Genomic DNA, 24788 nt, shown 5'->3' with positions numbered 1-24788 from the left:
ACGACACACATTGACGTGGACCAGCAACATCAAAGAACAGAACCATGAGACACAATGACGTAGACCAGCAATAGCAAAGAACAGAACCACGAGACACGTAGACGTAGACCAGCAATAGCAAAAAAGAGAACCATGACACACAGTGACGTGGACCAGCAATAGCAAAGAACAGAACCACGATACACACATAGACCAATAACAGAAACATGCACAGACCAATGGCAAAGACTAGAAATAGACCAGGAACAGCAAAGACGAGAACTATGAGATATTCAAAGACCAGTAACAGCAAAGTCTGAGAAATAGATCAGTATTGGACTACAGAACCTTTACAGCGTTATCGGTCATAACAATGCATTCCTCTTTCTCTCTCTCTTCCAGACACTTTCAGCAGCCACCAACACCACCGAAGCTGGTAGGAAGGCACACCTTCCCTCTCCCCTTCCTCCACAGCAGCCATGCCACCAATAGCTGAAAACCGAAGCACCAGTGCCGCCGAAGGTTCCGCCGCCTCCTCCTCCTCCTCCTCCCAGCCTCTGGAGGCCCATAATGTCCCCGAGGCCTCCCCGACCGCCCCGGACAGCCTGAAGGGGCCGGAGGACCTGGTGGGCAGCTCCACCCAGAGCATGGACCACTACATCCTGGACCGGAGCGTAGCGCGGGAGTTTTTCAAACTGGAGCCATGCCTGCACTCAAAGCGCATGCTGAGGCAGGCGGCCACCATCCTGAGCTCCATGAGTCAGGATCGCCCCGCCTGCCCCGTCGTCGGCGGCCAGGACAGGCGTCAGAGCGCCCCGTCCATCCGCCGTAGTGAGGACGTTGTGGCCGAGCAGCGGCCTTCTTCCTCCGTGCCCTCAGGCCTGAGGTTTGACAACCCGGAGGAGAAGAAGCGGACCTTTGAGCTGGCCCTGTCCGCCCTGAACTGTGAGTGTGTGGGCTCCACAGTGATGTTCGGCTTTTAGAGTTGAGTTAAAGGATTTAGTGGTATGCGCCCTTTGATTAAGGTGAAGTTGTTTAGTACTGGAGTCCGTGAGAGTGTAGTTGTTCGAGAGGGTGGGATTCCGGGTGTCTGTCCGGTTGTGAGGTCCTTTTGGCCCCCCAAAGGGGAGTCCTGGCTGTCTGAATGGGGATAATCGAAGCGACGGCTGTCTGAAAGGGGGTTGGGGGTGATAGAAGTCGTGGCTACCTGAAAGGGGGTGATAGAAGTCGTGGCTACCTGAAGGGGTGATAGAAGTCGTGGGGGTGATAGAAGTCATGGCTGTCTGAAAGGGGGTGATAGAAGTCGTGGCTACCTGAAGGGGTGATAGAAGTCATGGCTGTCTGAAAGGGGGTTGGGGTGATAGAAGTCGTGGCTGTCTGAAAGGGGGTTGGGAGTGATAGAAGTCGTGGCTGCCTGAAGGGGGTGATAGAAGTCGTGGATGTCTGAAAGGGGGTGATAGAAGTCATGGCTGTCTGAAAGGGGGTTGGGGGTGATAGAAGTCGTGGCTACCTGAAAGGGGGTGATAGAAGTCGTGGCTACCTGAAGGGGTGATAGAAGTCATGGCTGTCTGAAAAGGGGTTGGGGGTGATAGAAGTCGTTGCTACCTGAAGGGGTGATAGAAGTCATGGCTGTCTGAAAGGGGGTTGGGAGTGATAGAAGTCGTGGCTACCTGAAGGGGTGATAGAAGTCATGGCTGTCTGAAAGGGGGTGATAGAAGTCGTGGCTGTCTGAAAGGGGGTTGGGGGTGATAGAAGTCATGGCTGTCTGAAAAGGGGTTGGGGGTGATAGAAGTCGTGGCTACCTGAAGGGGTGATAGAAGTCATGACTGTCTGAAAGGGGGTGATAGAAGTCGTGGCTGTCTGAAAGGGGGTTGGGAGTGATAGAAGTCGTGGCTACCTGAAGGGGGTGATAGAAGTCATGGCTGTCTGAAAGGGGGTGATAGAAGTCGTGGCTGTCTGAAAGGGGGTTGGGGGTGATAGAAGTCGTGGCTACCTGAAGGGGGTGATAGAAGTCATGACTGTCTGAAAGGGGGTGATAGAAGTCGTGGCTGTCTGAAAGGGGGTGATAGAAGTCATGGCTGTCTGAAAGGGGGTGATAGAAGTCGTGGCTGTCTGAAAGGGGGTTGGGGGTGATAGAAGTCGTTGCTACCTGAAGGGGTGATAGAAGTCATGGCTGTCTGAAAGGGGGTTGGGAGTGATAGAAGTCGTGGCTACCTGAAGGGGGTGATAGAAGTCGTGGCTACCTGAAGGGGATGATAGAAGTCGTTGCTGTTCTTCTAGCGTTCCAGTGGGGAATTCCAGGTTGTGAGGGGTGAGGCGCTGTGTGTGATGTCCGTCTGAGGGTGAAGTAAGTCTGGGGCTGAGTGCTGACAATGATGTCATCACACTGGTGTAATTATATATTCATTGAACCAGTTTACCTAACAATTCAAATGCAACAGTTTTGTGGACGATTTCATGAGCATTCGCATACCAAAAAATATAGAACAAAGAATTGTCGGGTTTTGGGAGAGAGAAAAAATAGATAAAGAAGAAATGCCTAGCCCTTACACCCCCCTTTTTAAAGATTTTTTTTTTTTTTTTTTTACCCTTTGTCCACCAGTGGTAACTATTATCCCGCGGCAGGCGTGTTTGTTCAGCGCAGCGAGCAGCATGCGTATGTTATGCCATGAGCGTTCGCCACACCAATGAACGTTTAGCGGTCACGGTTCTGTCAGACACTGTATGACTACGTTGAAATCGATGTCGCTGGCTTGCCTTTTTTTTTTTTTTTTTTTTTTAATTTTTTAAAGAAAGTACTATCAGCACTAAATATTCCTGTAACAAAAGAATACATGATATTTTAAGAAAAGCCCAGCTGCATCAACATGTTATGGGTACTATTTTGCGTCAACGGAATCGCACATGCCATGGCAGCGAACGGTCCAGGCGGTGTATTTGAATAAACTTCCCATAATTCCTTATTAGAAGAGCACGCAAAGGAAAATGAATAAAACTCTTCATTGCTTTGTCAGAACGCAATAGTTTGGATTAGAAAATAGTGATCGTATTTTCTGCTCGACAATGCAGAAGTGGATCAACAGCGTGTTAACAGCGTCTGTGTCATGTCGTCTGCTATTGGATTTTGTTTCGATTTGATGTCAGCCACTTTGTTCAAAATTTACTCTTTTTTTCTTGTACACAGTTAAGCTTTTTGCTTAGGGTAGATGTTTGTGTGCATTGGTTATTGGCAGTTTTACGTTCCTGGTTTGTTGGGCATTATTTACTGTACTGATAAGTGATAAAGCCAATACTCTGATAGTGCTATGTTGCTTCTGTACATGTCAATGCACTAATTATCATCATCATCATCATCAACAACAACAATATCATCATCATCATCACTACTACTACAACTGCTGCTGCTTCTACTACTACTACTACTACTATCTGCAGATATTCTTTTGAAGATACATAGTTCAATGTTGCCTTGACAGAAGAGGAGCGCATCAAAACCAACAGAGTTAGTAACCAGTTTGAAGAGGACGTAATACTATATGCTGTGGCAGGTAACTACGTCCATTCCAAATGTAGTCTTCAGCACACACACAAAAACTGTTTCATCGAAGGCTTAGGGACTGCACAAGAACAAGCATTACCGCTTCAAAAAAGACGCGCACACACGGCTTCAAATCAATCCGTGTATGACAGAACAGTTCCAGCTCACCAGTCTGTTGTCAGAACCAGCTTTTTGTGGCTTCTGTTTTGTTTGTTGGATTGTTTTAGTTTTGTTGTTGTTGTTGTTGTTGTTGTTGTAATATCTAGTATTGAATAACTGTACAAAATGATTAAACACCAAAATGAAATAAACAAATAAACTAATAAAATCCCGTTTATGCGGAGTTAAAACATCCGTACACACAGACACAGACACACACACACACACACACACACACACACACCATTCATTTACACAAAGACAGGCAGACACAGAGAGAGAGAGAGCACTGAACACTGATATATATATATATATATATATTTCAGTGAGAGAGAGAGAGAGTTTCAGTTTCAGTAGCTCAAGGAGGCGTCACTGCGTTCGGACAAATCCATATACGCTACACCACATCTGCCAAGCAGATGCCTGACCAGCAGCATAACCCAACGCGCTTAGTCAGGCCTTGACAAGAGAGAGAGAGAGAGAGAGAGAGAGGAGGCTGTCAACACTGAGTTGCATAACTGTCAGGTAAGACGATTTTGCCGAGTGAGCCAAGCCGCTTTACGTAATGTTCAGCCAAGGATCATACATGTTGGTACCGAGACAGCACGCACAGGCAAGGGGCGACACTGTGCTATTTTTAGTGACACCCTCACGTGGTTTGTGCCAGTCAAAGCACGCCCATTCCGACAAGGTCAAATGTCATGTTAAGGTCATAACACAAGTGCTACTGTTTTTAGTTTATTACTTAATTATTTAAAAAAAAATTATTATCATAAACATGTAATATACATACAGAGGTGCAGAACATGACAACCATGTAGCGATTAAAATTACGGGCCATGGAAACAAATCAGATAATAATCATTATAATGATGATAATAATGATCATGATCATAGTCTTACATTTATATGGCACTTTCAAACATATTCAGAGCGTTCTGCAGTCACAAACTACAACACACACGCACACACACACACACACACACACACACACACACACACACACAGAGGGTTAATTACTAATCCAGTTTGGTATAATGATCAAAATTAATGGGCAATGGGAAATAGTTAGAACAGGTGATTATTAAATGGCATGATGTTTGGTTCGTTTATTCATTTGTCTGTTCATCTAAGATGATGGTTCAATGCGCCAAAGGGTGCAGACCTATACACACCTGAAAGCATGTGTACATGAAACTGCTCTATTGCTCATGTGCACACAAAACCATTAGTATGTGCATGAACTCATACATGTGCATACATGTGCAACAGCCATGCAGACAGACACACATATGTACAGTGGCATATGCACACACCACACAAACGCACAAAGTATCATTATTCTTAGCTCCATGTGGAAAGTCAGTTTGAGATCAGATTTAGCAGTCAATAATGCGTTCAGTTTATGGTGTTTTGACATGTATTGTTCTAACATTTCTGTTTTCTTTCTTCAGATCAAATGGTGTTTGAAAATATTTTGGAGGACAGTGATTTCTTTAAGTTATACCCAAAGGTAAATGTGAGAGAGAGAGAGAGAGAGAGAGAGAGAGAGAGAGAGAGTGTGTGTGTGCGTGTGTGTGTGTGTATGCGCTCGTGTTTGTGTATGTGTGCTCATGCCGCGTGCGCACGCGTGTGTGTGTGTGTGTGTGTGTGTGTGTGTTGCTCTTCGTTCTTCTTCCTTCTTTCTCTCTCTGAATCTCTGTCTCTCTTTCTTTGTCTCTGTCTCTCTCGCTGTCTCTCTACACTACACTACACTACACAACACATCTGACATGTCACAACACGACACGATATGATGAGACACGAAACAACACAACACGGCACAACACACTACAAATAAGGATAATAATAATAATGATGATAATAATAATAATAATCAAAACAGTCATATATAGTGTTTATATAGCGTTAAATCTTGTGCAGAGACAAATCAAAGCGCTTTCAAACCAGTCATTCACACGCATGCATAACTCTAAACTGGAGAAACTGAAGACAAGGAAGAGGCAGGGAAGGGAGGCTATCTTGAGGAAGCGGTGGGTTTTTGATGCGAGACTTGAAAGAACTGAGTGCGGAGACCTGATGAAGCGAAAGAAGTTCATTCCAAAAGCAAAGGATGGTGAGTGACCCGGGATGCACATTGTGTGTCATTGCAGCTGCAGGAGGACAAGGACCTGGTGATGGTGGTGCTGTGGGACTACCAGTCCCGCAAGTTCCAGCCCCGGCGCTGGGAGGGGCCTGGGGAGGAGGAGGAGGAGCAGGGGGAGGAGGAGGGCTGGGGGGTCATCGGCGACATCGAGAGAGCCATCCTGGAGCAGCAGACCAAACTCAAGGCCTGTCTGGCACGGCGGCGCATCAAGGCCTCTGCTCCTAAGGTAGTGTGTGTGTGTGTGTGTGTGTGTGTGTGTGTGTGTGTGTGTGTGTTTGTTGTGCACTTTGCGTGCATGCGGGCATGCGAATGTGTGAACAGGCGGATGTGTGGTCGGCGGGTGGGAGTGTGTGTGTGGTTGTGTATATATGTGGGTGGTTGTGTGTGTGTATCTGTGTGTGTGTGAGAGAGAGAGAGAGAGAGCAGAAGTACGCACATCTGTTGACAAAACTGTCTTTGAGGCGTTGTATCACGTACCGTGTCAGTCACAATGATAGACCGTGTCCTGCTTTACTCCTGCACAGATCGAGTTCTTGCTTCCCGACAGTGTGCGTCGCAGGAGTAACTCCCAGAAACCCATGCCCATGTATGCCTGGGTCAACGCCCTCAAGACAGAGTGAGTACTCAAAACCCTCTGCTTCTGTGTTCATTGGCTGCAACTTCCATGTTCACTCCTTAGTGCAAGCGGGCCTTTACATGTATGACCTTCTTTACCCCGCATGTAGGCAGTCATTTTCAGCTTTCGAGGGTGTGCATGCTAGGTTTGTTTTCTGTTTTCGTAACCCACCGAACTCTCACATACATTACAGGATTTTTAACTGACATGTACAATTGATCTTCTGCATGCGTATACCACAAAGGGGGTTAGGGGTGTGTGGGGGTGGGGGTTCAGGTACCAGCAGGTCTGCACATCTGTTGACCTGGGAGATTGGGAAACAGATTTCCACCCTTCACCCACCAGGCACCATAATCAGGGTTCAAACCCCACACTCAGATTGAAAGCCCAACGCTTTTATCACTCGGTTGTTGCGACGGTTACTGAACACTTTCAGAATGCGGTATTGTGTTTAAACATGGTGAGGAGACTTGACAACTCCTTCCTTCCATAGCGTGCAGTTGTGTACAGTATCAAGTGAGACCTGCTATCAGAAAACATTCATTTCAGGGTTGGATATAAAAACGCATGATTTTGTTTATCCGTCAACCACCATTGAAAATATTTTAAGAAATTAATTCATGCATTCATTCTTTCATTCGATGGAACACTGTAGATTTTGTATGAAGGCAGCCTCATAAAATTGACTACTGCTACATCTGGATAGAGAATGCTTGTGTGCTTTCTCATTAAGTTCACCCAAACATTCCATTATTGACACTAAGTGGCTGTGTTACTACTCCTATTTAAAAAAAGATGGTGTGGATTTGTTGCTCAGTCCGTGATGGCTGGTGGAGAGAGAGAGAGAGAGAGAGAGAGATCTCAAGGCCTGATCAGCATTTTAGTTCAAGCGTTGGTCTGGCATCTACCCCACCCCCACCCCCAAAACACACACTCCTACTTTCCCACTTCTCTCCTGTTTTTTTTTTTTTTTTAACATGCGGTGTATGTAGCATGTATGGATCAGCCCATGCGCTTTGACGCCTCCTTTTAAACTGGTACTGATACTGCCGTGGCGAAACATTGAAGAAAACAACAATAATAATGTTTGATGGGTCTGTTCATTTGACATTTGGAATGACTGTTGAAGTGGCAGAATGGTTAAGACGCTCACCTGCCAGTACAGAGAGTCCGTGAAGGTGTGGGTTCAAATCCTGCTCTCGCCCTTTCTCCCATGTTTGACTGGAAAATCAAACTGAGCGTCTAGTCTTTCAGATGAGACGATAAACCGAGGCTCCATGTTCAGCACGCACTTAGCGCACTGAAAAAGAACCCATCGCAACGAGAGTGTTGTCCTCTGGCCAAATTATGTAAAAAGAAATCCACTCTGATGGGTACACAAATATATAAGCATGCACTCAAGGTCTGACAAAGCGCGTTGGGTTATGCTGCTGCTGGTCAGGCATTTGCCTAGCAGATGTGGTGTAGAGTATATGGATGTGTCCGAACGCAGTGACGCCTCCTACAGAAACTGAAACTGAAACTCTTCTCTCCCACTGCCCCCTCCCCCACCCCTCCACCTTGCCCAGCGTGATGGAGGTGATGGAGATGATGAAGGCGGAGGGCCTGACCTTGCTGAGCCAGCCCCCTGACAGCGAGGGCCTGTTCCGGGACAGGTCTTTCTACCAGGACCCCCACTGCCTGGACGTCCTGGTCTTCTCTGTGGACTGTGGCCCCCTGCTGCACCATCACCACCTTGTGCAGCAAGGCCACCTCATCTGTCAGGTACAGGCATGGCTTCTTTCTCCTTCAGTATTGATAGTTTAAGACTGTTTTTGAAAAAAGAGAGATATGGATATGGATACAACATACATCCTGCTTCCGTGTTGCCATTACACAAACAGGATTCAACGTTCTCCCACTCAGTGAGTTACAATGCACATCGCCATAGTTAATCAGAACAGGACAAAGCATGTCCATTTTGCAAGGATCAAGTTGAGAATAAACATTTTTTACTCATTTGCTCCATATATGAAGATTTAAGAAAGAAATATTCGAAAGAATCGGCTAGACTTCCATTGTGTATGTTGCTTCGAGCAATAAATATTAATCATAGATGTAATGAAGTAACAGGTGTTTCTACTATACTATTGCTGCACTATTGAGTGTGTATTCATCATGATTGTGCATTTATTGTTATTTGCTGGGGGTAACACAATGTTATCAAATGTCACCTTTACCCACCCACCCTTTCTCTTTGTATCATGACCCTAGGCCGATGAACATTAAACTTCTGAGTTCTGAGTTCTATTGTTGTGTGTGTGTGTGTGTGTGTGTGTGTGTGTGTGTTTGATGCACTGTGGGTTTTTAGCTGAGCTCTTTACTTTCAGTTTGTTTGCCATGCTTGTGGTAAACAAGACCGTGAAGACCAATTTATTCTCGTGTCCTAAAATGTCATGTTTAGGGCTTCCATCAACCCCACTCTCTTTATATATGTATGCCAGCTTCCTCTCCGCTTTCCCCATTTCACAGTCCCTTTAATTTCTCTTTTCCTGTTCTTTGTGTGTGTTTTAGTTCTGACGATGGACGAAAAAAAGGGGTGGGGATGGGGGTGGGAGGGGTGGGGGGTGTGGAGAACGTGTATACACACCTGTAAAAAAAAAGAAGGTGTAAGAGCTATATATACAATAATTATCATCCCACGTTACCACAGCTGACCTGGCGGTTTTCAAGACAGGTCATCACGTAGACTGTACACAATGACAAACCACCCCTTGTGACCAAAAAAACCTGACTCAGTGATTTGTGACAGAACAAAGCAAATCGTAATATAGATTATACATGTACTATAAAACGTCAAACCGTCCTACTGGCGTGACCCCAGCTGACAGGGACGAGGCTTTTCAGGACAAGTCATCGTGCCTGGCTGCCCACAGCCTGGTGCCCCTCAGCACGGAAGAGCAGGACGTGCTTGTGGTGAACCCTGGGGCAGGGTGGGTGGTGGCCCACCTGGCTGTGCTGCTCCACAGGCACAGCGGCAACATCGTCGTTGTCAGCCACAGCGAGGACCACGACCACGACAAGATGAAGAAGAACCTGGAGCTGGTGGGCGCCACCAAAAGTATCCTGCTGTTTTTCAAACACAATGGAGGACGTGTTGACTGTGTGGTTTGGATAAAGTGTGCGCAGAGTTCATAGGTCCTGCTGAACGTGTCTGCAAATATAAGTTGTGAAAGTGGTGGAATTTTCTGCTGGATTTTGGGCCAGGGACAAGCTTTTGCTGCTGTGGTTGGGTTCATTTACGTGTGCTGTGGGCAAGCTGTACTTGTCGTGACCTTGGTTCATATTGTCTCATCCAAAAGGCTGTTGATGTATGTGTCTTTTGCTCTCTCTCTCTGTGTGTGTGTGTGTGTGTGTGTGTGTGTGTGTGTGTGTGTGTGTGTGTGTGGTAGTGCTGGTGTTTGGACATGTGGACTGACAGAGCAAGCACACACACACACACGCACACACATACACACACACAGACGTGCACACACACACACACACACACACACACACACACGCAAACACACACACACACACACACATACACACACACAGACATGCACACTCACACACACACACACACACACACACATACGCAAACACACACACACACACACAGAGACATGCACACACACACACACACACACACACACACACACAAAGAACACAGTTCCTTCACTATGGCCCAGTGGTGAAAGTGATCCGCCAGCCCTTCACCCAGCTGGAGAAGGAGGACTCCCGCCTGCGGAAGGTGAGCGTGGCCCTCATCATAGCCGACTGCAGCAAGTCCGCCATCAACAACCTCGTGCAGTTCGCCGTCACAGAGGGGGAAGGTCAGTCACAGTCATCGTCATCATCATCATCATCATCATCAGGGTCAGTCAAAGTCATTGTTATCGTTATCGTCATCATCATCGTCATCATCATCATCATCAAGGTCAGTAACAGTCATTGTCGTCGTTATCGTTGTCATCATCGTCATCATCATCATCATCAAGGTCAGTCACAGTCATTGTCATCGTTATCGTCATCATCATCGTCATCATCATCATCAAGGTCAGTCACAGTCGTCGTCATCATCATCATTGTCATCATCGTTATTGTCATTCTCGTCGGTAATCGTTCCTCCCCCTTATCATTGTTTCATGACCATCATTTGCCCAGTGTGATCCTGCAGGTCGTCTGCTCCTGATTCACCTGTTTCCAGGTCATCTGTTCCTGATTCACCTATTTCCAGGTCATCTGTTCCTGATTCACCTGTTTCCAGGTCGTCTGTTCCTGATTCACCTGTTTCCAGGTCATCTGTTCCTGATTCACCTATTTCCAGGTCATCTGTTCCTGAGTTGCCTATCACTAAACTGGTGATCCTCACACACTCCAAAAGCCATAAGTTGCTCTTTATAAAAAAAAAAAAAAAAAAAAGCAAAAAAAAAGCGAATAGTGATAAAAGTCATATTGTCTATTTATGGTTTCAGTCTCTCTCTCTTAATGTGTGTGTGTGTGCGCGCGTGCGCATGTGTGTGTGTGCACGTTTGTGTGTTTGAGAGAGAGAGAGGCTGAATGGGCAAAACTGGAACGGTGGGTATTTTATTTGTATTTGTATTACTCTTTTTGTCACAACAGATTTCTCTGTGTGAAATTCGGGTTGCTCTCCCCAGGGAGAGCGCATCGCTACACTACAGCGCCACCCATTTTTTTGTATTTTTTCTGCATGCAATTTTATTTGTTTTCCTGTTGAGTGAATTTTTCTTCAGAATTTTGCCAGGGACAGCCCTTTCATTGCCGTGGGTTCTTTTACGTGTGCTAAATGCATGCTGCACATGGGAACTCAGTTTATCGTCTCATCCGACTAGTGTCCAGACTACCACTCAAGGTCTGTTGGAGGTGAAAAAAAATACTGGCAACTGCCAGTGTGATTCGAACCAGTGCGCTCAGATTCTCTTGCTTCCTAGGCGGACGCATTACCTCAAGGCTGACTCTCCATAAGGTGAAGCAGGACAAAGAGCCAACCTCTCAAATGGTCACTGAGGACTGGCCTCGCTGTCAAAGAGCTGGTGAAGCAGTCTTGGACCAGCTCTGGTTGGCCACTACACCAGCCACCATCCAGTCTCACAGTGGACATCTTCTAATTATATAAGCTGACTGCAGCTTACAATTACCGTCAAACTATTTCTCTTATTTTTGTGGTCATGATAATGATTTTGTCTTTTTCTTCCTCTGAATCCAAGGGCTGCAAGTGCTGTGTGTACATATGACCTGTACTGTGCAGACATGCCCTGTGCTGTGCAGACATGCCCTGTATTGTGTAGACATGCCCTGTACAGTGCAGACATGCCCTATGCTGTGTGTAGACATGCCCTGTGCTGTGCAGACATGCCCTGTATTGTGTAGACATGCCCTGTACAGTGCAGACATGCCCTATGCTGTGCATACATGCCCTGTATTGTGTAGACATGCCCTGTACTGTGCAGACATGCCCTGTGCTGTGCAGACATGCCCTGTATTGTGTAGACATGCCCTGTGCTGTGCATACATGTTGTGCTGTGCAGACATGCCCTATGCTGTGTGTAGACATGCCCTGTGCTGTGTGTAGACATGTCCTGTGCTGTGTGTAGACATGCCCTGTGCTGTGCAGACATGTTGTGCTGTGCAGACATGCCCTGTGCTGTGTGTAGACATGCCCTGTGCTGTGTGTAGACATGCCCTGTGCTGTGTGTAGACATGCCCTGTGCTGTGCAGACATGTTGTGCTGTGTGTAGACATGCCCTGTGCTGTGTGTAGACATGCCCTGTGCTGTGCAGACATGTTGTGCTGTGCAGACATGCCTTGTGCTGTGTGTAGACATGCCCTGTGCTGTGTGTAGACATGCCCTGTGCTGTGTGTAGACATGCCCTGTGCTGTGCAGACATGCCCTGTGCTGTGTGTAGACATGCCCTGTGCTGTGCAGACATGCCCTGTGCTGTGTGTAGACATGCCCTGTGCTGTGCAGACATGCCCTGTGCTGTGTGTAGACATGCCCTGTGCTGTGCAGACATGCCCTGTGCTGTGTGTAGACATGCCCTGTGCTGTGTAGACATGCCCTGTACTGTGTGTAGACATGCCCTGTGCTGTGTGTAGACATGCCCTGTGCTGTGTGTAGACATGCCCTGTGCTGTGTGTAGACATGCCCTGTGCTGTGCAGACATGTTGTGCTGTGCATACATGTTGTGCTGTGCAGACATGCCCTATGCTGTGTGTAGACATGCCCTATGCTGTGTGTAGACATGCCCTGTGCTGTGTGTAGACATGCCCTGTGCTGTGCAGACATGTTGTGCTGTGCATACATGTTGTGCTGTGCAGACATGCCCTATGCTGTGTGTAGACATGCCCTATGCTGTGTGTAGACATGCCCTGTGCTGTGTGTAGACATGCCCTGTGCTGTGCAGACATGTTGTGCTGTGTGTAGACATGCCCTGTGCTGTGTGTAGACATGCCATGTGCTGTGCATACATGTTGTGCTGTGTAGACATGCCCTGTGCTGTGCAGACATGCCCTGTGCTGTGTGTAGACATGCCCTGTGCTGTGCAGACATGCCCTATGCTGTGTGTAGACATGCCCTGTGCTGTGTGTAGACATGCCCTGTGCTGTGTAGACATGCCCTGTGCTGTGTGTAGACATGCCCTGTGCTGTGTGTAGACATGCCCTGTGCTGTGTGTAGACATGCCCTGTGCTGTGCAGACATGTTGTGCTGTGTGTAGACATGCCCTATGCTGTGTGTAGACATGCCCTGTGCTGTGTGTAGACATGCCCTGTGCTGTGCAGACATGCCCTGTGCTGTGTGTAGACATGCCCTGTGCTGTGCAGACATGTTGTGCTGTGCAGACATGCCCTGTGCTGTGCAGACATGTTGTGCTGTGCAGACATGCCCTGTGCTGTGCAGACATGTTGTGCTGTGTGTAGACATGCCCTGTGCTGTGTGTAGACATGCCCTGTGCTGTGTGCAGACATGAAGATGCTGGGCAGGCTGACAGAGCCTACAGACATGGAGACAGGCATCACACAGCTCCAGGCTGACCACGAGGCTCACCTCAGGCTGGCCCTCAACAGTGAGTCACCACTGCCAGTTGTGTTTTCATGTATTTACTTATCTATTTTATTTACTTCATTTAAGGTCAATGTTTTTTTTGTTTTTTTTAAGTATCCATTATCTATGCTAGCTTCCAACAGTTAGTCACAGCTGCCAGTTATATTTTCATGTATTTACTTATTGATTTTATTTATTGCATTTAAAGCCAATGTTTTTTTTAAAGTATCTATTATCTATGCTAACTTTCATCAGTGACTCATCACTGAAAGTTATGTTTTCATGTATTATTATTATTTTTTTTTTCATTCAAGGCCAATGTTTTTTTTAAGTATCTATTATCTATGCTAGCTTCTAACAGTGAAGCATGACTGCCAGTTATATTTTCATGTCTTTACTTATTTCTTTTTATTTCTTTTATTTAAGGTCAGTGTTGTTTTTTTTAAGTATCTATTATACTTCCATAGCTTCCAACAGTGAGTCATAACGGCCTGTTATATTTTCATGTGTTTACTTATTTGTTTATTTCATTTATTTTATTTAAGGTCAATGTTGTTTTGTTTTTTTAAGTATCTATTATCTATGCTAGCTTCCAACAGTGAGTCATAACGGCCTGTTATATTTTCATGTGTTTACTTATTTGTTTATTTCATTTATTTTATTTAAGGTCAATGTTGTTTTGTTTTTTTAAGTATCTATTATCTATGCTAGATTCCAACAGTGAGTCATTACGGCCTGTTATATTTATCATGTGTTTACTTATTTGTTTATTTCATTTATTTAATGTAAGGTTAATGTTTTGTTTGAAGTATCTATTATCTATGCTAGCTTCTAATAGTGAGTCATTACAGCCTGCTATATTTTCATGTGTTTACTTATTTGTTTATTTTATTTAAGGTCAGTGTTTTGTTTGAAGTATCTGTTATCTATGCTAGCTTCTAACAGTGAGTCATCACAGCCTGTTATATTTTCATGTGTTTACTTATTTGTTTATTTCATATATTTCATTGAAGGTCGATGTTTTGTTTGAAGTATCTGTTATCTATAGTGAGTCATTATGGCCTGTTATATTTTCATGTGTTTACTTATTTGTTTGTTTATTTTATTGAAGGTCAGTGTTTTGTTGAAGTATCTGTTATCTATGCTAGCCTGCCAAGGCCTGACCATCATGTTGGCTTTGTCCGGTCAGGTATCTGCTCCCTTCCAAAAAAAGAAACATTTTTTTCATTTTTTCGCAATGTATGCACCAAAGACGATAATCTACAGTACATGTACAGATGTGCTTGAAAGCATGGTCTTCATAGTTACTGTGCAAGCAGTCGTAGAGAGAGCAACACATGAAAAGTGCTTGCAATCTCAAACTGATTGAAATTTATTCTGAAAATTGTTTTTTCTTCAGAAAAAAACAAGAAAGATTTTTGAAGTTCTGTTCACTCTAAAAATGAGTTGTTCCAAGGTCTCATGTCTTGCAGCGTTTATGTGTGTACGTGAGGTGTGGCACGTCAATTAGTCAGCAAGACATGTGGGCAGGGTGAACGTTGTGCCAGGGACCATGGGTAGCCCCCAAAGTACACCAGCGCTGTGTTGACTGTGAGGCGATTTACACTGTGACCTGTACTGTATGTCGATGATTCTGCTGTTTGCTTGCATTCACTTTGGTCTGTTTACATCAGCTAGAAAATGCTTGCTGCTGGCTGCAGGAGAACAAATTCGAGACATCTTTTTACTGGAATGTTATCTGCATTAGACTACATTGTGAGGTAGTCAGAGTGTTTTGATTTGGATGTGTACAGGTCTGAGTGTAGGGTAAACATGTGAACTCACTTGAGAGCCGAACAGACCTGATTTTACCAAAAGTAAATCACCTCTGTTGTTCAGAGAGAGGGGTTCTTTTTTTGTTTTTTTATTTTGGCTAAGCTGTGACTGGCAGTGTCCTGCTGAAGAACGTGGCTGTACAGATGATGATGACGATGACGATGATGGCCATGGTATTTTGCAGTGCCCAAGCTGCGGAGTGTGGCCTACCTGACACGCTCAGTGCACGAGGCAGAGAACGAGGCGGTGGTGGACCGGTCTGTGGAGTTCATCAACTCCATGCTGGCCACGCAGGCCGGGCAGGTTGACCCCAAGCCCCTGCCCTGGATGGTGATGGCCCCCGTGCTGCCCTTCTCTGCCAGCGACATGGAGCAGCACTGTGGCATCCACGACAGATACGTCCGCTTCAGCCCCTCAGACCTCACCAACGGCTGCTTCCTCGTCTGTCTGGCCAGGAGGGTGAGTGACATCTCTGGCAGTGCCATTCCCACTTGTTATTGTTGTTGATTTTAGCTCAGTCAGCTGTCCTCTCACAGCATTAACAGGGCTGAGAACACTGTTCTTCGAAGAGAACCTACACTGTATGATACACTTGAACAGAACCTAGGTTACACAATACAGCTGAATAGAACCTGGACTTAATGGTACAGTTGAACTGAGCTTAGATTATACGGTACAGTTGAACAGAACCTAGACTATGATGCACAGTTGACCAGAACCCAGATTGTACAGCACATTGAAGAGAACCAAGACATAATAGAGTGGAACAGAATGAATACTGTGCAGTACAGCTGGATAGAACTATGCAGTACAGCTGGATAGAACTATGCAGTACAGCTGGATAGAACTATGCAGTACAGTTGGGTAGAACTAGACTATGCAGTACTGTTGGGTAGAACTAAACTATGCAGTACAGCTGGGTAGAACTATGCAGTACAGTTGGGTAGAACTAGACTATGCAGTACTGTTGGGTAGAACTAAACTATGCAGTACAGCTGGGTAGAACTAGACTATGCAGTACTGTTGGGTAGAACTACACTATGCAGTACAGTTGGGTAGAACTAGACTATGCAGTACTGTTGGGTAGAACTAAACTATGCAGTACAGTTGGGTAGAACTAAACTATGCAGTACAGTTGGGTAGAACTAGACTATGCAGTACTGTTGGGTAGAACTAAACTATGCAGTACAGTTGGGTAGAACTAAACTATGCAGTACAGCTGGGTAGAACTAGACTATGCCGTACAGTTGGATAGAACTAGACTTTGCACTTCAGTTACAGAGAAAAACTTTGACGTGGAAAACAGTACAGTGTAACAGAACATCATTGCGGTGTTTTCTCACATGATTTTGTTTTTCCTCTCTACAGCCCGAGGACGCCTCCACGATCATCGCCCGAGCCAGGAGCAAGGGGCTGCTGGGCAAACACTCCTCCAAGCCCACCACCAGCAGCGGGGACAGGGAGGATGGGGAGGGAAGTGACGAGGGGGAGGCCCCTCCCTCTCACCCCACCCAGAGGCGATGGTCGACCAACAGCAGGAGAAACAGGGCCCTGGCCTTCAGGCGCCTGTCCAGCCCCGTGCGGCCCTGTGCCCTCAAGGTGGCCAACTACAAGGTCCCCGAGCACCACAAGGTGGTCTTCCACCCCATGCCTTTCAAGTGACCATGCTGACCCCTGACCCTTCCTTTCCCTGTCTGTGGCCTGTCAGTCTGCTTTCAGTGGGCCAGCAGCCGTGTGTTGGTTGCTGACAGTTAGCTGTTTGTGACCAGCTTGAGTTCAGCTTCACCCAGGGGCTGGAAGTTTATGTACATCATCTGCTTCAACTGTTTTTTTAGGTTTTTTTGGAAGTAATTTGGTATTGGTGAGAGTGTGTTCAAGACTCAACATCGCTTCTGATGGAAATGGTTTAGCTGTAGAAACCTGTGTAGATAAATAGTGCCATAGTTTGGGGGTGGTATTTTAGTTCTTTAACACAGACAAAACTCAGGATAAGGGTGTGTGATTTAAGGTCATGTGATCAGCAGTCATCTCAAAATGTGAAGAGCCACAGTCAGTCAGGTGGGTCATATCCTGGGCACTGCAAACAAAACAAGCAGTGCATTGCCATGCCCGGCTGCACCACACAGAATTCTCAATGTCTGAAAGTCCACATGTCTTTGACATCTGCACACAGACAATGAAGCACACTCCCCTGTCTGCAGCTCTGTCTGCCGTGGCAGTCTCTTGATACAGAACATCTCATCACCGTGTTTTACCCCAACATACTGGTGCTGATCAAATTATTTAGCAGTTTGACACAGCAATCACATCCTAACTAGATGCCAGTCTGTTTGGTTGTCTGACATGGCAGTCTCATCACAATATACCTATTTGCTAGTCTAATTATTTAACAGTTTCATACATCAGTCTTAACATAACTAGGTGCTAGTCTACTTGGGTGTCTGACATGGCAGTCTTGTTACAACATACCTGCTTGGCAGTTTAATTATTTGGCAGTTTGGCACAGCAGTCTTATCACAAAATACTTAGGTGCTGTCCTAATTGTTCGGCAGTTTGACACAGAATTCTTCATAAACACACCTAGGTGCTAGTCTGATTATTTGGCAGTCTGACCCAGTGGTGCAGCCGAAAGGTCTGATCATTTGGCAGTCTGACCCAGTGGTGCAACAGTAAGGTCTGATCATTTGGCAGTCTGACCCAGTGGTGCAGCAGTAAGGTCTGATCATTTGGCAGTCTGACCCAGTGGTGCAACAGTAAGGTCTGATCATTTGGCAGTCTGACCCAGTGGTGCAACAGTAAGGTCTGATCATTTGGCAGTCTGACCCAGTGGTGCAGCAGTAAGGTCTGATCATTTGGCAGTCTGACCCAGTCATGCAGCAGTAAGGTCTGATCATTTGGCAGTCTGACCCAGTCATGCAACAGTAAGGTCTGATCATTTGGCAGTCTGACCCAGTCATGCAGCAGTAAGGTCTGATCATTTGGCAGTCTGACCCAGTCATGCAACAGTAAGGTCTGATCATTTGGCAGTCTGACCCAGTCATGCAACAGTAAGGTCTGATCATTTGGCAGTCTGACCCAGTCATGCAACAGTAAGGTCTGATCATTTGGCAGTCTGACCCAGTCATGCAGCAGTAAGGTCTGATCATTTGGCAGTCTGACCCAGTGGTGCAGCAGTAAGGTCTGATCATTTGGCAGTCTGACCCAGTGGTGCAACAGAAAGGTCTGATCATTTGGCAGTCTGACCCAGTGGTGCAACAGTAAGGTCTGATCATTTGGCAGTCTGACCCAGTTGTGCAACAGTAAGGTCTGATCATTTGGCAGTCTGACCCAGTTGTGCAACAGTAAGGTCTGATCATTTGGCAGTCTGACCCAGTTGTGCAACAGTAAGGTCTGATCATTTGGCAGTCTGACCCAGTGGTGCAACAGTAAGGTCTGATCATTTGGCAGTCTGACCCAGTTGTGCAACAGTAAGGTCTGATCATTTGGCAGTCTGACCCAGTGGTGCAACAGTAAGGTCTGATCATTTGGCAGTCTGACCCAGTCATGCAACAGTAAGGTCTGATCATTTGGCAGTCTGACCCAGTTGTGCAACAGTAAGGTCTGATCATTTGGCAGTCTGACCCAGTCATGCAACAGTAAGGTCTGATCATTTGGCAGTCTGACCCAGTTGTGCAACAGTAAGGTCTGATCATTTGGCAGTCTGACCCAGTCATGCAACAGTAAGGTCTGATCATTTGGCAGTCTGACCCAGTTGTGCAACAGTAAGGTCTGATCATTTGGCAGTCTGACCCAGTGGTGCAACAGTAAGGTCTGATCATTTGGCAGTCTGACCCAGTGGTGCAACAGTAAGGTCTGATCATTTGGCAGTCTGACCCAGTCATGCAACAGTAAGGTCTGATCATTTGGCAGTCTGACCCAGTGGTGCAGCAGTAAGGTCTGATCATTTGGCAGTCTGACCCAGTGGTGCAACAGTAAGGTCTGATCATTTGGCAGTCTGACCCAGTGGTGCAACAGTAAGGTCTGATCATTTGGCAGTCTGACCCAGTCATGCAACAGTAAGGTCTGATCATTTGGCAATCTGACCCAGTGGTGCAACAGTAAGGTCTGATCATTTGGCTTTCTGACCCAGTGGTGCAACAGTAAGGTCTGATCATTTGGCAGTCTGACCCAGTGGTGCAACAGTAAGGTCTGATCATTTGGCAGTCTGACCCAGTTGTGCAACAGTAAGGTCTGATCATTTGGCAGTCTGACCCAGTCATGCAACAGTAAGGTCTGATCATTTGGCAGTCTGACCCAGTCATGCAACAGTAAGGTCTGATCATTTGGCAGTCTGACCCAGTGGTGCAGCAGTAAGGTCTGATCATTTGGCAGTCTGACCCAGTCGTGCAACAGTAAGGTCTGAACCTTTCTTGCAAAACAGGCAGAGGGAAGCTAGACATTCTTTGAATAGCAAATGGAGAATGAATTAACTCTGAATCCCTCATTCACCTCCCCACCTCTTCCCCACCACACTTTTTATATTTTTTTCATTTTATAATTAAGATGATTTCTTTATACTTCTCACAGGTACTGCAGCTCTCAGGGATAATGTAAATGGCAAGCAGAAAGTGCATTGTGTAATGTGTGATAAGTGCTTGGAAGTGAATTACATACCTTCATGTTTTGCAACCTTATTCCAGAGAGAGAGCGAGAGAAAGAGAGACAGTGAGAGAGAGGGAGTATGCTATTTATGTACAAGAAATATTTAAGGCTTTCAACTGTATCATTCAGTGTTGTATACAGTGATTTATGTGCACTTTATCATTTGTTTCCTTTTTTAACTGTTAACTGACATGTCAGTTCACCAATTTTGTTCAATAAACCTGAAAGAAAAAAATGAAAAGGATTGACAATTTGCTTCAAAGTTGTCATGTCTGTGGCCTAGAGAAAGGAAAACTTGCAAAGAATCCTCCACTCTTCCTCTGATGTTACCTTCTGAAAATTCCTGATGTCAGTACAACAGCCTATGGTGTATGGTCCTAACCTCTGTGCTGGTCCTCATAACTGGAACAACCTTCCACATATCCCTTCATCTGACTCTGTCTCTGCCTTCTACTCTACTAAAAACTCATCTTTTCAAAACCTGTCTGAAAGCTTTCTCAGCCTCTTACTTCTACAACAATGATTCACCCACACCTGCCTACTCACTTAGCATGTATGAGGCATGAGAGAGGGCGAGGGGGTGGAGAGGACAGGAGGGAGAGAGAGTGGTCATGAAGAGTTCATGAAATCTGAAACTTTTTCGTTTATGTAACGTGTCCTGAACTCTTAGAAAGTGTGCTATACTAATGGACAATATTATTCACAATAATGTGTATTGCTTGAAGTCTTCAACTTCCCCTCCAATCACAATGCAGTGTGCACTGAGCTAATCATTCTGCATGGAATGGATCCCTCAGCATGGAACTGCACAACCAATACCTCCGACAAGTCCATACTGTTCACATTTCTCCACACCTTCATACTCTACACTGGTTCCCAGTTGAGGCGAGAATTACATACAAAGTTGTTACCCTCTGAAACTGCCTTCTGTCAATACAGGAACCTATGGTGAATGTGGTTTCCTCTTTGCTGCTCCTCATATCTGGAAGACCATCCTCATCATATCCCTGCATCTGATTCTGTCTCTGACTTACGCTTTATACTAAAAGTTCATCATTTTAAAACCTATCTATAAGCTCTCTCAGCTTCTCCAACACCATCCTTGTCAGCTCACTTTGGATGCATGAAGAATGAGAGTGGGGGGTGGGGAGGAGGAGGGAGGAGTTTTGAGAAAGAGTGGTCATGGATGATTCATGTGATTTCTTACTTTTTCTTTCATCTTAAGTGCCCTGAGCTCTTAGAGAGAAAGGGTGCTATATAAATGTACATTACACACGCGCACACGCACACACACATACATATATCTATATATATATATCAGTTTCTCTCTCTCTCTCTCTCTATATATATATAATCAGCATAATGTGCATTATAGAGTGCTTACCTGCAGTTCTACGTGCATTTAACAACATATGGCATTAACAAGGTACAGGAATTTACAAACTATTAAATAATGATACAAACTCGCTAAAAAAAAATAGTTTCACTAAAACAGTGTAACAACAAACACACACACACCTCTCCCTGCTTCACACGGAAACACCCAATGAACTCAAACATTCGATGCAATAGAACATTTATTGATGTTCCAGGACAGGTGCTGTGAACAGGTTGCCAGCCAGCAGTACTACAGAGACAAAGGTCTGCCCACTGGGCCTAGCTGTACAAAGCAGTGGAGCACTACTATAATTATCATACCTACTGCTGGTCTGCAGCTAGCCGACGATGACAATTAGAAGAAAAGAGAACATCCAAAACACCCTGCCTCTTCTCAATACACCAGTTTGAAAAAAGAAAGAAAGAAAAAAAGCAAAAGGACCTGTAGCCTTTCACAGCCTTTGGGGCAGTGAATTCCTGTCCACTGTGTCTTGGGTTAGGTACAGGAAGGTGTGTCTTGGGTTAGGTACAGGAAGGTGTGTCTTGGGTTAGGTACAGGAAGGTGTGTCTTGGGTTAGGTACAGGAAGGTGTGTCTTGGGTTAGGTACAGGAAGGCAGAGCCTGACTGACTCCATGCTGTCCCACATCCTCTACACACAGACCCATCTGCAGAACATAGCTAAAGAAAAAACACAAATAAAGCATACAACTGATTGACAGTGACCTGGTTCCTCAACAAACACTAGATCTTTGATTATTCACATAAAAAATAATCCATAAACATGGAACAGCATCTGACAAATTATAACAGCCATGACCATTGTCATCTTATTCTTCCCCCGTTTTGTATCTTCTCATGGAGATGTGTGTCTTGTTGAAATGTCCATGTCTTGTCTACTGCTGTGTCAAAAGAGGTTCAAATGCACTGTCATGTCAGTGTTAGTACTGACGTGACAATTTCAGTTAATACGTCAATGTGAATGTCAAAACATCAGTGTTAGTGTTAACACATCAATGTTAATGTTAACATGTTGATGATAGTGTAAACACTGCCACAGTGAACACCATGTTACCAGCCACTTGAAAGGCTTTATTTTTTTTTTTAAACCATTTTTGAGAACTATTTTGCTGTGAATAAAATGCACTACAAGCATATCCAGCCATGTTCAACACTGGCCATTGCAGAGAATGGTGGTAGAATCATGTATCTTCTCTGGAGCTAAAGACATGAGTACTGCAGTGACATAACTGTCTTGAGGAAGGGTAGCTGTCATTGTCAAACAGAAATCACAGATTTTGCGTGTAAACACATACCATAACTCAATGAACAAGCAGACACATAGAACACACACACACACACACACACACACACACACACACACACATGTAAAGAATGAACCTTGCAAAGTAAAGCACATGCATTATGAGCACATCTCTTTAAAAAAAAAAAAAAAAAAAAAAAAAGAAGAAGAAGAAAATGCTGCATTTCTACAAGGAAACAGAAAGCAGCAGCAGCAACAACACACAATTTTTGCCTGGGTTATTTCTCCTACCAGCAGATAGCACAGAATCCACAGTTACTGTTGACAGTAATCGTCAGCAATCACATCATCATTCCACTGATGGCTGGCACAGCATTCACTAACAGGCACAGACACAGCGCTCTATCACTGATGTCATAGGTAGGAGTACTCCCTTGTAGGAATTTCCTTATTGGCGAATTGACAATTTTTTTTTATAGAATCTATTTTTTGCTTCAGCACTCCACAAATGGACTTTGAAATTGACATTGTTCCTTACAGTCCACGATCCAGGTGAGACATTGTTCCTTACAGTCCATGATCCAGGTGAGACATTGTTCCTTACAGTCCATGATCCAGGTGAGACATTGTTCCTTACAGTCCATGATGAGACATTGTTCCTTACAGTCCATGATCCAGGTGAGACATTGTTCCTTACAGTCCATGATCCAGGTGAGACCTTGTTCCTTACAGTCCATGATCCAGGTGAGACCTTGTTCCTTACAGTCCATGATGAGACATTGTTCCTTACAGTCCACAATCCAGGTGAGACATTGTTCCTTACAGACCACGATCCAGGTGAGACATTGTTCCTTACAGTCCATGATCCAGGTGAGACATTGTTCCTTACAGTCCATGATCCAGGTGAGACATTGTTCCTTACAGTCCATAATCCAGGTGAGACATTGTTCCTTACAGTCCATGATCCAGGTGAGACATTGTTCCTTACAGTTCATGATCCAGGTGAGACATTGTTCCTTACAGTCCATGATGAGACATTGTTCCTTACAGTCCATGATCCAGGTGAGACATTGTTCCTTACAGTCCATGATCCAGGTGAGACATTGTTCCTTACAGTCCATGATCCAGGTGAGACATTGTTCCTTACAGTCCATGATGAGACACTGTTCCTTACAGTCCACGATCCAGGTGAGACATTGTTCCTTACAGTCCATGATCCAGGTGAGACATTGTTCCTTACAGTCCATGATCCAGATGAGACATTGTTCCTTACAGTCTATGATCCAGGTGAGACATTGTTCCTTACAGTCAATGATCCAGGTGAGACATTGTTCCTTACAGACCATGATCCAGGTGAGACATTGTTCCTTACAGACCATGATCCAGGTGAGACATTGTTCCTTACAGTCCACGATCCAGGTGAGACATTGTTCCTTACAGACCATGATCCAGGTGAGACATTGTTCCTTACAGACCATGATCCAGGTGAGACATTGTTCCTTACAGTCCATGATCTAGGTGAGACATTGTTCCTTACAGTCCATGATCCAGGTGAGACATTGTTCCTTACAGTCAATGATCTAGGTGAGACATTGTTCCTTACAGTCCACGATCCAGGTGAGACATTGTTCCTTACAGTCCATGATGAGACATTGTTCCTTACAGACCATGATCCAGGTGAGACATTGTTCCTTATGGTCAATGATCCAGGTGAGACATTGTTCCTTACTGTCCATGATGAGACATTGTTCCTTACAGACCATGATCCAGGTGAAACATTGTTCCTTATGGTCAATGATCCAGGTGAGACATTGTTCCTTACTGTCCATGATGAGACATTGTTCCTTACAGACCATGATCCAGGTGAAACATTGTTCCTTATGGTCAATGATCCAGGTGAAACATTGTTCCTTACAGTCCATGATCCTGGTGAGACATTGTTCCTTACAGACCATGATCTAGGTGAGACATTGTTCCTTACAGTCAATGATCCAGGTGAGACATTGTTCCTTACAGTCAATGATCCAGGTGAGACATTGTTCCTTACAGTTCATGATCCAGGTGAGACATTGTTCCTTACAGTCAATGATCCAGGTGAGACATTGTTCCTTACAGTCAATGATCCAGGTGAGACATTGTTCCTTACAGACCATGATCCAGGTGAGACA

The 24788-nt window shown here is 45.2% G+C and overlaps 1 protein-coding gene across 1 annotated transcript; it reads left to right on the top strand.

Annotated features, from left to right (window-relative positions):
• Positions 1-458: 458 nt before the first annotated feature.
• LOC143283812 (putative methyltransferase NSUN7) lies at positions 459-17002 on the top strand. The gene is made up of 11 exons (XM_076590185.1): positions 459-924; positions 5131-5189; positions 5830-6048; positions 6347-6438; positions 8007-8197; positions 9302-9538; positions 10152-10295; positions 10640-10759; positions 13446-13547; positions 15525-15799; positions 16709-17002. The coding sequence occupies exons 1-11, from the start codon at positions 459-461 to the stop codon at positions 17000-17002; spliced, it is 2199 nt and encodes a 732-aa protein (XP_076446300.1).
• Positions 17003-24788: the final 7786 nt, after the last annotated feature.

Source organism: Babylonia areolata, chromosome 7 (assembly GCF_041734735.1).
Source record: "Babylonia areolata isolate BAREFJ2019XMU chromosome 7, ASM4173473v1, whole genome shotgun sequence".
NCBI classification, from domain to species: domain Eukaryota; kingdom Metazoa; phylum Mollusca; class Gastropoda; order Neogastropoda; family Buccinidae; genus Babylonia; species Babylonia areolata.
Note: the sequence above shows the minus strand (reverse complement) of the source record. Positions and strands in the feature narration are given on the sequence as shown.